We start from the raw sequence: 13,934 nt of genomic DNA on the forward strand, positions 1-13,934 counted from the left end.
TATTTCATAAGATATTAATGTTATTATGTAATTCTGGGGAGTTTGGAGTGAAAATTTGTTTTAGTTATTTTGTTATTTATTATTAAAAAAGGTGACATGGTTTCTAGATTTTGAATATCTCGCTTTTTTGGCAGTCTTGATTTGGCCTCTTTCCATTTGTTTATTACTGTTTGTTCGTGTTGCAAGCTGTGCACCATCTTACGTTGGTGTTAACACTCTTAGTATTGTAAACACAAGTATTGTTAGCATTGTAAACATAAGTAATAAGTAATCAAATACATTGTTTGTAAGAATCTCAAAACACAATGATGCCAAATGCCTTTAAAATACAACTGAAATAGTAACCCGGAAATTTAGGCAGTCCCGAGCTTGCAGCTTTCCCTAGTGTAGAAAACACCATCCATACAATTGAAAAGAGGAGGAGAGGGAAGGGAGAAGGGCCAAAGGCATGGAACCGGTCTTTTCCCCAGATGGCGTTTTCGAGCGTTACTATCGCCTATTTCTCCAGAAGTCACATGTGACTTTACAAATGAGTCTCCGTGACTGTTGCATTTTTGTTGCTGTGCGGTATCCGGTAACGATGCTATCTGGGTTATAATTTTTTAATAAATATTTTTTAATATGCATGATAATTTTAATACTTAGTAAATCAAAACCTAAGAAAATATTTTAGAAATATATTTGAGATTAAATTATTCAAGACTTTCATCACGAGTATCCATAGTTTTCAAAATTCTTTATTAAAGTTCAACTTGACTGAGTTTTATTTTGAAATTTCTAATTTTTTTCTTAAAGTTGAGTCTGAATATTTTTCTAATCTAGTACATTTATCTTTTAATCCGTTTTTCTTAAAGACACAAACCTACCGTTCTTTCGAGTTCTTTTAATTCTTAGTACTCGAAGTTTAGATTATTATATTATCTCACTATATAGAATCTTTATAAATCTAAACACTAAATCAATTTCTGTAGCTGACTCAGTTGATCGTGTTTTACTGCATCATTTTAGAACCATAAACGTTTAGCGATGTGAAAAACAAGATACAAATGTCAGTACTTACTAAATTCACTTATTTTTTTACTTCGTTGTATAAGTCATTTTACCATACATAAACACTATGTAGGGTTAGTCATACTGCATGCTTTTAGAAGGCTATTAACTTGTTAAAGTAAGTGGGAATATAGATCCTTCATACAAAATTTGTAAAATGGTTGTGAAATTCACATTTTTCTTTAAATAAAATCACAATAACAATTTTTCAAAATAATTTTATTATAATCAAAAGAGTTTTTTTATATACGTTTTTCTTTTCAAAATAGATCAAATTTTATTTAACAAATCACACATATTGTAAAACAATATACAAACTGTTTTCTATATTTATGAATTTTTTATCAGGGCTGGAACTAAAACACATTTATCATGACAAAATATACAAAAATTATTAAGAATATCGTTGGGTAAGTAAATTGAAAAAAAAAAAATTATCAATATTTTAATATGCATTACCTTTGCGTAATTTACTTCGATAAGCATGTAAAAAGTTTTGCTTTATGATGTGAATTTATTATAGATTGAAATAGTATAATGATAATTAGAAGTTGGCAACAGCTTGGAAAAATTTTAATGGTGTTGACAAATATTTCACGAGGCTGTAAGGTTTGAACTTCACTTTAATTTTAAGAATTCATTTTGTCGGTTTAACATCTGGATACATCGAATTATCTTTACAATTTCATACATTGATATAGATGCAATTGAATAATAGTTTTTATTAGGTGGAAAATGGTTCCATTAAAAAAAATTTTTTGAATAAAAAGTTTAAAGGAAATTTTTAAATTTTTTAACAGGGTAAAGTGCTGAATATTTTTTTTATGGTTTAGGGTGCTCTTTCTGAACGAAATGAATTAAAAATGTATGCAATATTTTTTTATTGCAGTGTATTATATGTGTAGTTATCGATCATAAAAAAATCGATTAAAAATATTACAAAACAGAACTATAGATATCTTTAAAAAATGAAATAAATGTAAAAGAGGTAGCTAAAAAGGGTTTTATGTATATTTAAACATAGAAAGGTAAAAAATTCAAGTGTTCCGAATTTTACATAAAAAAATTAAAATAACATTTTGAACGGACATTAAAAATATATATATTAACAAATGGTTAAAAATAATAAATCGATTATATATAAAAGTGCAAGGATTATATGTTGCTATTTATTCATATCGTCAATTAGTTGGAGATCTAGTAATGTAAAATTAATATTCAAAAATAAATCCACGTTAAAAATCATTAATTTTTTTGAAAACCAAAATTATAGGTTATTGCTAACAACAATAAGAAAGAAACTTGCATTTTTCTCTGAGGAGACAAAAGAATTAATCTTGAACAAAATTTCTAATTATTAAATTTTCAATGATTAATGCAAGATATGATAATTAATACGTAGTTCATAGTTTATTTAAACAGAAAAAGATTTACATAAGGCATGCAAGAAGATATATTCTATTTTATTATTATTCATTTAATTGCGTACAAAGCATTTCTGATTCAAGCTTTGTAATAAAATATTTTCCGAGAAAATGAAAGATACGAGACTAATTTTAAAGGAACTTATCAATTTTCATATCATGAAACTATAATTTCTAGTTGATAAACTATTATATTAAAATTTCTGTAACTTATCAATTTTATATATTCAAATTACCTTTTCCAACTGACAAATTATAAAAATGTAAGCAATTTTAGCATTTCCATAATAATAATGTATGATTTCTTGTTGACAAACTATAAAATAAAAGCAAATTACTAATTTTTATATCATTGAACTATGAATTATAAATGATACACTACCAAATCTAGTTCACAAGCTATTGAAATCAGTGTACTTATTTATTTCAATATTACTATTAAATTCGGATTCTATTTACTAAATAATAAAATGTTTGAACAGACAATATCTAGCTTAATTTTTTTATTACTATGTACACAGGGTAAGCGCAATGACCGTTCTTAATATTTATGTTTAGAATCTATATCGAAAATGTAGCAAAACAGATGCACATTTGGTATCAGAAAATAATATTTAATAATCAAAAAAGAAACATAGAAGAACGATAAAAAAATTTATGAATTATTAACGAAGAAAGTGAGATTAAAAATTGTTAAAATCTCTTTGATTGCCGGAAGAGCATAAACTTATTAAGTAGCATAAGTCCATACTTTTTTGTATAACTTTACAGTATAGCTGCTCACTGTAAGGATTTTTTTTCAAGAAAGGTATTTTTAAGTTCGGCTGATTTCTTTTTCGAAGAAGGGAGCAGGTTTTTTTTAGTTTAATGACCAACTCTACTAATTTTGTTGAAATTTGTTTAATTATGGATAGTGAGCTTTTTTTTTTCTCAAAGGAAGGAGCTGGTCGTGTAAATTAACTTTCCGAATTTCACGGAAGTTTCACTGAGTATAAAAATCCATGTACCAAAACGAAAATTATTTAGAGGAGTTATTATTTGTTTGTTAGCCAAAGTGTTTATACAGACATCTAAACATTAAAATTCTTTTCTAAAAAATATATACAACATATTATAGAATTTTATAAAATAAATGCATTTAAGTAGAGGAATTCCTTAAAAAGGTATTATGAGCCTGTAAAGGGCTTTATAAAATATTCTAAAAGAAAGAAATATAGGAAATAAATGTTAAAATAACCAAAATAAATGAAAATAACTGACAACAGATTGACAATAGATAAAGTTGTGATAAAATTTAAAATAAAAAAATACACAGAAAAAAGTTTCAAATATTGCTTTGGAAAATAAAATTACTTCAGCAATTTGAAAAGTCCGAGTGTCTAAAAAATGACCATTCTGAATAAGAAACCAGATAATTTCTTATCTTCAAATTTTAAAATTAGTCAAAAGAGGTCACAGAAGAAACCTTAAAACATTACTTTCTGTTGCATGTTGGACCTGGGTTGAATCAACTAAAATTAGCATGGGCATCTGTTAATTTTGATTTTAGACTGCACCAGGCTTGTTGCTGCAAATGATGGGTGTTTCGAAAATATTTTTTTAATAGTTTTCAATTAGTGGCGCCACCTGTTCGAAATATTCGCAACTAATTTAGAATTTAGAGAGAAGAAATGTCTGGTTTCCTGAGCAAAACATAAAAAACTGTACATTTTTATCTCCTTCAATTTGTCTTTAATTTATAGCAGATTATCTTTAGGACAACTGGTATCTACTTATGAGAGGAACGCCACATTGATTGTCTTAAAACAAACTCGTTTTTATAAGCACATTTATATTTATCGTTTATGAAATAAGGTAAAAGGAATAGGCATATTTAAAACTCTTTTACATCTCTTTAGCCACATTTGAAATAATTAATAACATAAATTTTGTGGAACAAAATTTGCGTATGTTTGCAGAACGTAAAATTCACCTATTTTCTGCAACTTCTGCAATTTTCATCTCCGTTAAAAACAATAGGTTATTTTGAAAAAGTAATAAAAAATTTATAAAAAAACCTATAAATACAACGAAAAAAATCTCAACGCAAACTACATTAATTATATCTGGAACGAAATCTTTCTATAATTAAGGTAAAAATTGAAAAAAAAAATGACAGTGCTCGTCAAATGTCTGAAACGCTATTTTGAGGACACAATATAAATTTTAACCCTCCAAGTGTTGAGCCTCTAGGTGAAACTGTACGAAAATTTCTCTGCAATGCTTTACTCTCTTATTGAAAAACATGTGGGATATCGGTTTTTTGATGCAGGAAAGCTTGCTGCCAAGAATTTAGAAAAAAAGCTGGAACTAACACCCAGAGAGTTAAAGATTATTTATTAAAAAACACACTGAGACATTATAGGCTGTAATTTTGTCTTGTATTTAAATTTTAGATTGTAAAATAAATTTTTTCCTTTCAATTTCTGCAATGGTTTCTTCCTGAACAAAATAACAACCTTTTCTGAACAAATCTTTTTGTCAATAAACTATATTCGATTCCAGCCCTGATGTTTTGAATTACAATAATACTGGAAAAATGAAATAAATATCATGAAACAAGTAACAAGTTTAGTATAAACATAAACGTAATTACGTTCAACATTATCACAATAAAAAGAATCGGACTAGGAACATAATGCATAAATTTTTAAGTATACTTATTTGATTAACTTTTTATCAAGATAGTAACAAAACTCACAACAGATATGAAGTAATAATATCCTCTACTCAAAATAAATTATTTTGTATGTTTTTGTTAAGCAACAAATACAGTTTTTTTTTATAAAGTACTATCTGGTATTTAGAACATTATTACCAGAAAAATATTAAAACAAATACTACACAGTTCGAAATTAAATTGATCAGACATTGGTAACAGCAATATTTTTCTAAAAATATACAAGCTATAAAATTAGAGAGAACAGCATAGTTTATGAGAAATTTAAAAAAAGGATGTGGGATGTTCCGTAGTTGTCGCCCTTTATATATTTTTAGAATTCTTATCGAGAATGAAATTAATAAAGAATACACATAAACTGTCTCAAACTTATATGTAAGCTAGGAGAGCACAAAATTTATATCTAAATCTTACGAACCATCACTGTGGAAAACGGTACTGAAAGCATCAAAATTGGTTTTGATGATGCCAGTTTCGTCTTCCTTAGTAGTGGTTGATTAGACTTCGAAAGCGTTTTTATTTTTTCGTTGCTTAAATAGCAATATGCAAGTTCTAATGTATATGCTTTTTACTTTATTTTGGGCAAAGATTCTAAAACTATACAAAAGGTGGACATTACTGAATACCCTGTATATCTACCAGAATTTTATGTCACAAAACTAAATACTTACTTAATTTAATAGTTTTCTTGGAATAAGAACTTAAAAAAAAATTGACGTTCTTTTTTTTATTCATTTATTATTATTATTGTTATTTAAAAAAAATAAACATACCATCACTTTAGATACCAATATTATATTAAAAATAGAACAATACACGCTCATTTATTGCTTATATTAAGGTTCAATTTTGCAATAAATTATTTTACTTGCTTACTAATCTAAAGTTTGAGATATTTTGTCATATACTGATTATTTTACCCTTAGCATTTGAAAGTTTTTTTTTTTAATCTACAAGCTACAACAGTAGCGTGTTGTAGCTGAATCTCTCAAGTTTTTAGGGTTAAAGTATATTAGAAATATCAGAAACAAAATGAATTTTCCCTTTTGTCATATATATATATAAAAAAAAGAAAAATGTTTATATGCCTTAATATTCTCAATAACATATTGTTGTCTAGAAAAAAGGACACTATAAGCTTATGAAGCTTTTATGTAAAACTATTGCTGTAGAAAAGTCTAAAGACTATTACGATTAGTTTAACAACATTTTACTAACTACCATCAGTTTATTATTACTTTATCCGCGAATCTACATCATTACTAACTCTTTTGAAATGAGAAAAATTAGAATAGTAAAAGTTGGTACATATTATTTTAAGTGGTTTCACTATTTTTTTATTATTTATGTTCATAAAACTAATCATAACAATATTTTTCGAATTATATGAAAAATAAAACTTTTCTTGCCTTTGTATAAAATAAGTTTGATTATCTAAATTCTTTCACAATATTTAAATTAAGTTCTTTTAACTCTCCATAGTCGTGTGCATTTTCTTCCTTTTTCTTTTAATTGACGCCTGATATATATTTCAAATCTTTTTCAATAAAATGATTGATGAAATTAATTCAATTTTTATTGTTTATAAAGGAATATCAAATAGAAATACAAACAAAATTTGGAACTCAATTGCATCTAGAAAGACAGAAACATAATTTTTCTCTAGTATTTTAATTGAATAGTAGTTGATTATTATTTGAAGTACATAATTTAAAATAAAAATGTATTTAATGTTTCTGCGCTATTTCCCCCCCTTTTTTTAAACTACGCTCGATATAGGTCTTAAATGTTTTTCAAGAAAATGATCGATACAATTAATTCAATTTTCAATTTTCATAAAAGAATGCATTTGATTAAATGAAAATAAAAACATAATCTAAAATTCAAATAGCAACTAGTAAGATAGGAACATAATTTTTTCCCCGGCATTTTAATTGAAGAGTAATCTTTTTGATTCTTATTTGAAGTATATGGTGTAAAAGAAAAATGTATTCAATGTTTTTGATTAATTTTTTTTCATTTTTCTTTTAAATACCGCTTGACATGTATCTCAAATGTTTTTCATCAAAGTGATTGACACAATTAATTAAATTTTTCAATGTTTATAAAACAATATCATGTATAAAATGAAAATAAAAACGCCATCTGGAATTCAAATGGCATCGAGAGAGATAGGAATATACTTTTTTCTGGTATTATAATTGAAAAGTAGTCGCTTTGATTCTTGTTTAAACTTAACTTTAACTTTAACCTTTAAACTTAAGAAAAAAATCTATATAATATTTAAAAAAAAAAAACGTTGATGTAAGAAGCTTGAAATAATGATGCTTTATGATGCTATTAAACAAATTTCAAGGATTAAATAAAAAGACAAACACAATCTGAGATTCAAATGGCAATGAGGCAAATAGGAACATAATTTTTTTTCGATATTTATAATTGAACAGTAATCACTTTGATTTTTGTTTGAAATATAAATCTTAAGAGAAGAACGTCTGCGTTGTAAATCTTAAACATAGTCAATAAAATAAAAATGAATAGTAATTGTGTATTGTAAATGTATCTTAATGTATAAATAATTTTCATAATTCGGTGGCGTTTGATGTCTGGGTGAAATGTATTTTTTTTATAAATTGATGACTTTACATGATTTCCTTCATAAAATAAGATTTAGTAAACACTTTCAAGTACTAAAAATATTAAACATCATTTAGGAAATAGTAATATTTTTAAGAAATTAAAACACAGAGAAAAAAAACTCTGGTAAAATTACTGTATTGTATGACATTTCTTGTAAAAAGAAAAGAAAAAAAAAATCGTAATTTTGGTTAGTAAAACCGAAATATAATGTATTTAAACCATTAATTTGGTGACTTTTTCCGTTCATATGGCAACGGTTTACTGGAAAAACCGGTTTTTAAAATTATAAAAGTACTGGCTTTCAGTGCCAAACATTTAGTAAAAAATACAAAACTGAAAACTAAATTTAACCGAATAAAAAGTTTTTAAAAGGGAAGCTTGATAAAATTACCAAATTTTACTACATTTACCAAATTTTATCGCATGTTATAAAACCATATTCTATTGCTAATTTCACCAAAATCATTACCAAAACGCTTCGGTAAAAATTCTCGCGATAATTGGCGTTTACATAGAATCGCGGTAAATTTTTCCGAATTCTGGTTATTTTGACCACACTGTTTTCTTGAATTGATTCCAGAAAGAAACAAATAACTACTCTGTCCTATTTTATATTTGTGTTGAATGCGAGCACTCTAAGTAACATTATAAAGAGATTATACAAAAAAATTAATAAAAATATTAACTTTTGTATAGCTAAATATCTCTCTTCGTAAATTGATGTTATGTTAGTTACCATACACTTATTCACATTTTTTAAACTACACAATTGAAATTTTCGTATTACTACTCTGGTTTATCATTAAAGATTGCTAACAAAAAACAACAAAAACATAAGCAGCTATTTTGAACGTTTATTAAGTTAATTTTATTGAATGTTCATTTGGTTGAAGAAAAAAACAGAATGTTTTTAATGAAGAGAGCTTTTTTACCATGCCCTATCTGTTACTTCAATTAGTTGTATAAAAAAATATTTATTTATTCAACTGGATCCTTCAGTGAAGTAAATTTTTATTTTAACAACTCAAATCCAATCAAAATGGTCTAATGTAATCAAATTGAAATCTAAACCTTTTAGAAATTTGATATATTTCTTAGAAATATTTAGTTTCCTGAATTTTTGTTTCTTAATATGTTAAACCAGTTACCTTATCTGGTAATTAATAGATGTGATATTATTTACAAGACTTTGTTTTAAAAATTTAAATTTGCATACTATTAATAATATTAAAAGCTATATGAAGTATCTTTGTCTAAAAAATGTGAAAAAAATAAGGATTATGGCAACGGCTATGACAATTATCATTGTATTTGGCTTAAAAAGAATCAATTAAAAATAATTAATAATAATTAATAATTGTATAAAAAACATTCAAAAAGTGTTGAAGAATTATGTGTATTTAATCATTTTTAAAACTACTCTCAATATTATAGCATTTTTTAAAAAGTATTTTTAACTTCCAAATGACATCGAATTATGAAAATAACCCGTATATCAGTTTAACCTTTCCTTTAACCTTTGTGAATTAAGAAAAAAAAAACTCTCTACGCAGTTTTGTTAATTATTTAAAAGATAAAGAGAATCAGTAAAATTAAGCTAAAGAGAGCAGTTAACATTTCTTTGATTCTATTTTCAAAGGTTTAAAGAATATTATTATATTTCCATATAAACCATTTAAATTTTATATATTACTTTCATTTCATGCTATAGTCATTACTTATTTAAATTATTACTTAATAAAATACTATTTTAAATCATTACGTTAATTAGGAATATTTAAAGTTTAGGTAAGAAAAAATTGTAAATTAACTTAAAAAAATACTTCAATTATGAAATTAATACTCATTGAAGCAATTCTATCATACAACAAAAACCATTTAGACTAAATGAAAATAAGCATTTCATGAAATGCAGTTTTCTAAAATTACTAAATTCTCTAAATTACACCATCAGGATTACGCTTATGCTCAAAAATTAAACAGTTTGATATAACCATCTAAAAGCTTTTCGGTACTTAAAAGCATTTTAAATGAATAAATTGCAACATTAAAGAGCTATAAAACGACTAATTACCTAATAATTTCTGTTTCATATTAGCCCCGATTGACTCTATGTTTAAGACTGAGCATTATGAGATATATATATTTCAAAGTGATTATTGTAATAAATATTTATGAAATTTAAATACTATTCATTGTTTCTAAGCTATTGGCACAATTCATTCTAAAATCTTAAAACCCAGCCACATTTTACTCAAGTCTAGAACAATTCAGGCTAGTTTCAAGATATGTTAGCAAGATTTTAACAGGTGTTCTTTTTTTTAATAATGTGTATTCCTTGAGTGGAGAACGTATATTCAATTATCATGCATTTACAGTGGTCGGAATGTCCATTCAGTACAAAATGACAGCAAAATATTGCCTTTCTATGTCATTCTTTAACTGGTCCCATTACGATGTAACCCAGATATGGTTGATTTAAAAGGCTTTTTCAATAAAAAAGGAAGACAAGTATCGATGTTTCAACCCTATCGGAGAAACTGGTTAGTATGGCCTTCGAACATTATGTTCCACAAGCTAGTGTACTGGCTCCATTGCGCAACGAATCAAGTTGCTCATTATGATGAAAAATCAATAATGAAATCACTGTCATTATTTTAAGATGATGCGCAAAATTGTGGTTTATTTCCTAAGATATTTTCTACGCTTAAATTTAGTGTACTATTTACTGTTTTATAAGCTAATTTTTCTAAAACAACCTGACATTTTTGTTGAACTTTTTGAATGTCCTTTAATTTCATTTTGCGGCACCATTCTAAAGCCGCTTGCGTAGAATTTCTTACAGTTCTGTATGGAGGTTGGAGAAATGACGTAGTACTGACGTAAGGTCCACCTTGAGTGTGGGTTTCTAAGAACTGAGCAACTTCACTGGGTACAGGACCTATGTCCAAAAATTTAAAAAGTTTTTCCGTAGCTTGAGGTGGGTCAAGAGCTAGATCTTCGTATCGAATTAAGGTATACCTATCAGGGAACCGCTTTTGTAGTTCGCAAGCATGTTTTAGGTCATCATTAACCAGTTCACAGAAAGTTTGTGGCGATGCACACGCCTTGTACTTTCCACACCATGCAGCAATATCTTTATGCTGTCTTGAATTCATTGTACCTCTTGGATCTCTTACCAAATGGACAATTTTTAAATTCAGATCTTTGTATTCTTGTAAAAGTTTTCCTGCTTCAGAAGCAGCCATTCGAATAGTTTTTATAATTTGGACTGGTGAGTTACGACACGCTACTGCGAGGTAACAGACGTTATAACACAACATACGTGAGCTGTCTTTATGCGTGCACATTTGCCAGTATCGTTTATTTCTTCTGAATGTTAAATAATCACTGTTGAACCATGCCCATTCTGGAAATGACCCCCAATCACTATAATCACATGTAAATAAATCATGCATTAATTTCCTAGCTGAGTCCAGTTGATTATGAGCAACAACATTTCCAAAATAGTGGAGTGGTTCAAAATGATAAAATGCTCCACTATAGCTTTGGAGCAAATCACCAAGAAAGGAAGATCCACTTCTAGGATATGACAGCAGAAGAACGTGGAGTTTAGGAAGTCTTGCTGTTTTCATCCATGTTCTTAGTTCAGTTGGGCAATCTAAAAAAGACATTGGAAAAATCAATTAAGATTTGAAACATGTTTCAACATAGAGTACTGTTAGAGATTTTCGAGAGCATGCTGATCTATAATATTGCTCAACTTTACAGCAACTTTAATGTGGTGCCTACTTGAACCATATTATCATCGTTTTAAAACGTGCTTACTCAAGGGTAGGGTTCAACTTGAACCGAAACATGGCTGAATTTAATACCTCATTAAGTTTGCAACAAATTTAGACGATACTACGGTTCAAGACACCGACGACATGATTAAAGATATCAATATTTTTGTTTAACTTTGAATCGATTTTTCTGAGAGTGTAGAGGGGGACAAAAGTTCGAACGGTTAAATGTTCGCTTGAAATAAATTCGGCATTACCATAATTTACGGATGATCGTACTGATCGCGTTAAAAATTCCAATTAGATATTTCAATGTCGGGTAATTTAGCTTTAGATGCCACATATTTTCGAAATAAGTGTACTGAGTCCTGTGATGCATTTAAAATGCAACTAAGTTATTGACAAGTTAAAATGTAACTAAGTTATATGACAAACAGCACTGTTTATGATATAACAGAGTGTCCAACAGCCCATCTAACGAACGCAAAAATCAAAAGTTCTATTGTCAAATAATTTATGATATAGAATTTCATGAAGTATTCCAAGCCTTTGCAAATGCATACAAAGCTTTTGAAAGATCATAAATGCCAGAATTCACTCATGTCATTCCAGAGAAGGTTTGGTCTTTTTTAGATGCTAAACGCTTTGTTCTGGAACAACCTCCTTATTCCCCTTAAAATAAATGATCGTGGTCAATATCGATTCAAGACATATGTTACACGTTAAAAAATTGTTGCATAGATTTCAATTTCAAACAGCATCTACAATAATATAGTGAGGAGTTTTTTCAAAGAGAGAAAAACTTTCGTTGGTTTTCATTGTTAAAAGGGGGTTAAAATTTGTACTTAAGTCTGAAAAAAGAGTTTTTGTAAAAAGATCTTTTGCCAAATCTTACAAATTTACGCAAATTAATATTATTACTATCATCAAAATGGCACTTCTTTGCATACTGCGAATACTGTCCAACATTGGTGAAGACAATATCTGATTTTCTGTTAAAAGATGAATGCCCCTGCTCTCTGCTAAATGTCATGGATTATTTTAGGGATATATCGCATCGAACATTAATGGTGTAAAATACACTAATTTGTACGACTTTCGTTATTTTAAATTCAGAGGTTATGGATTTGAATTTCTATGGATATTGTGTCGTGCTGCTGGCATTAGTTTCGAGAAAACTTAAAATAATAATAATTATAAAAGCTGAAATCATGCTAACCCACTTGTTATAGTCGTTTCGCTTATAAAATTGTTTCCTTAGCTGTAAATGATAACTTACTACTTTTAAATACACCTTGAAATTTTTCACTTGCAGCTATTAGAGCATCTATTGGATACCCTCTGAAATCCAAAGCATTTATATCTTTTATCATTTAATTAATATTTATAACCGGCGTCGAACGGCTATCAATCTTCAACACCATTGACTTAATTTTGAACCTAACCCTGAAGATAAGGAAATTCCTGGGTAAAACATTGGGTCAAACTACCATTTCGAATAACTTTTGTTGGAACTGATCCGCATTTGTGTTACATAGAGGGAAAAATCACGAAAACCTCCGACAGTTAACCCTATAGTAAAAGGATTTTAATCCATGATTCACCTATCATCGATGATATTTTTACGCCAGCACTGAGGTAGGTACTAGTCGTGAGGAGAATTTGAATTGACCAGCCATTGAACGCTTAGAAATGTTTATTCGAACCTTTAGAAACTTTTTTTTTTTTTTTTGCAACGTAACGCGTTTTTGCAAATGCTAGTCTCTCCCGCATGTTCTATTTCCTAGTAACAAGCCGCACTTATACTTAAATTCGTTCCATATCATATAACAATTAATTAAAACACAATTCTGAATGTTTCAAACAACTGGTACTTTATTATTTTAAAATTCACTTTTGATCATAACAACCCCACTGGGAAAAAAAGTATGGACAAAATTTCCCGAATATGGTAAACTTTACGGTGTTTGTGGCTCTGTGGGAACACTAAAGAGCTTGTTAAGTTTTACCGAAGATGGTTGGTTGTTTCTTTTGCTGTAAATAAAAATATACTACATTTCAAAACACCTCGCAATTTCTTGTTTGAAACTGCATATGAAAACCATAGCATTAGTTACTATTTTTTATCATTTAATTTTCAAACTTTTTTGTGATGTATAACTGTGCAAGTCTCTCTTGCATGTTTCAGGTAACACGACAAAGTATAAATAACCATAATAAATAACAACAAATTGAAACTTATTTCTGAATGTTGCGATTGATTTTTAGAACATCTTTTGCCACTAAATTTTTTTAGCAAAGTAAGATCGCGCATTA

General features: G+C 27.8%; 1 protein-coding gene across 2 annotated transcripts in view; it reads right to left on the reverse strand.

Annotated features, from left to right (window-relative positions):
• Positions 1-10,148: 10,148 nt before the first annotated feature.
• The window catches only part of LOC107445909 (carbohydrate sulfotransferase 1-like), a 114,014-nt gene continuing 110,228 nt past the window's right edge, over positions 10,149-13,934 (reverse strand). For both annotated transcript variants that reach the window (XM_016060400.3, XM_016060399.3), the window contains one exon: positions 10,149-11,494. In XM_016060400.3, the coding sequence (XP_015915886.1) occupies positions 10,491-11,494 (1,004 nt within the window). In that variant the 3' untranslated portion in view covers positions 10,149-10,490. The remainder of the gene's footprint in view (positions 11,495-13,934) is intronic.

This window comes from Parasteatoda tepidariorum, chromosome X1 (assembly GCF_043381705.1).
Source record: "Parasteatoda tepidariorum isolate YZ-2023 chromosome X1, CAS_Ptep_4.0, whole genome shotgun sequence".
NCBI lineage: Eukaryota > Metazoa > Arthropoda > Arachnida > Araneae > Theridiidae > Parasteatoda > Parasteatoda tepidariorum.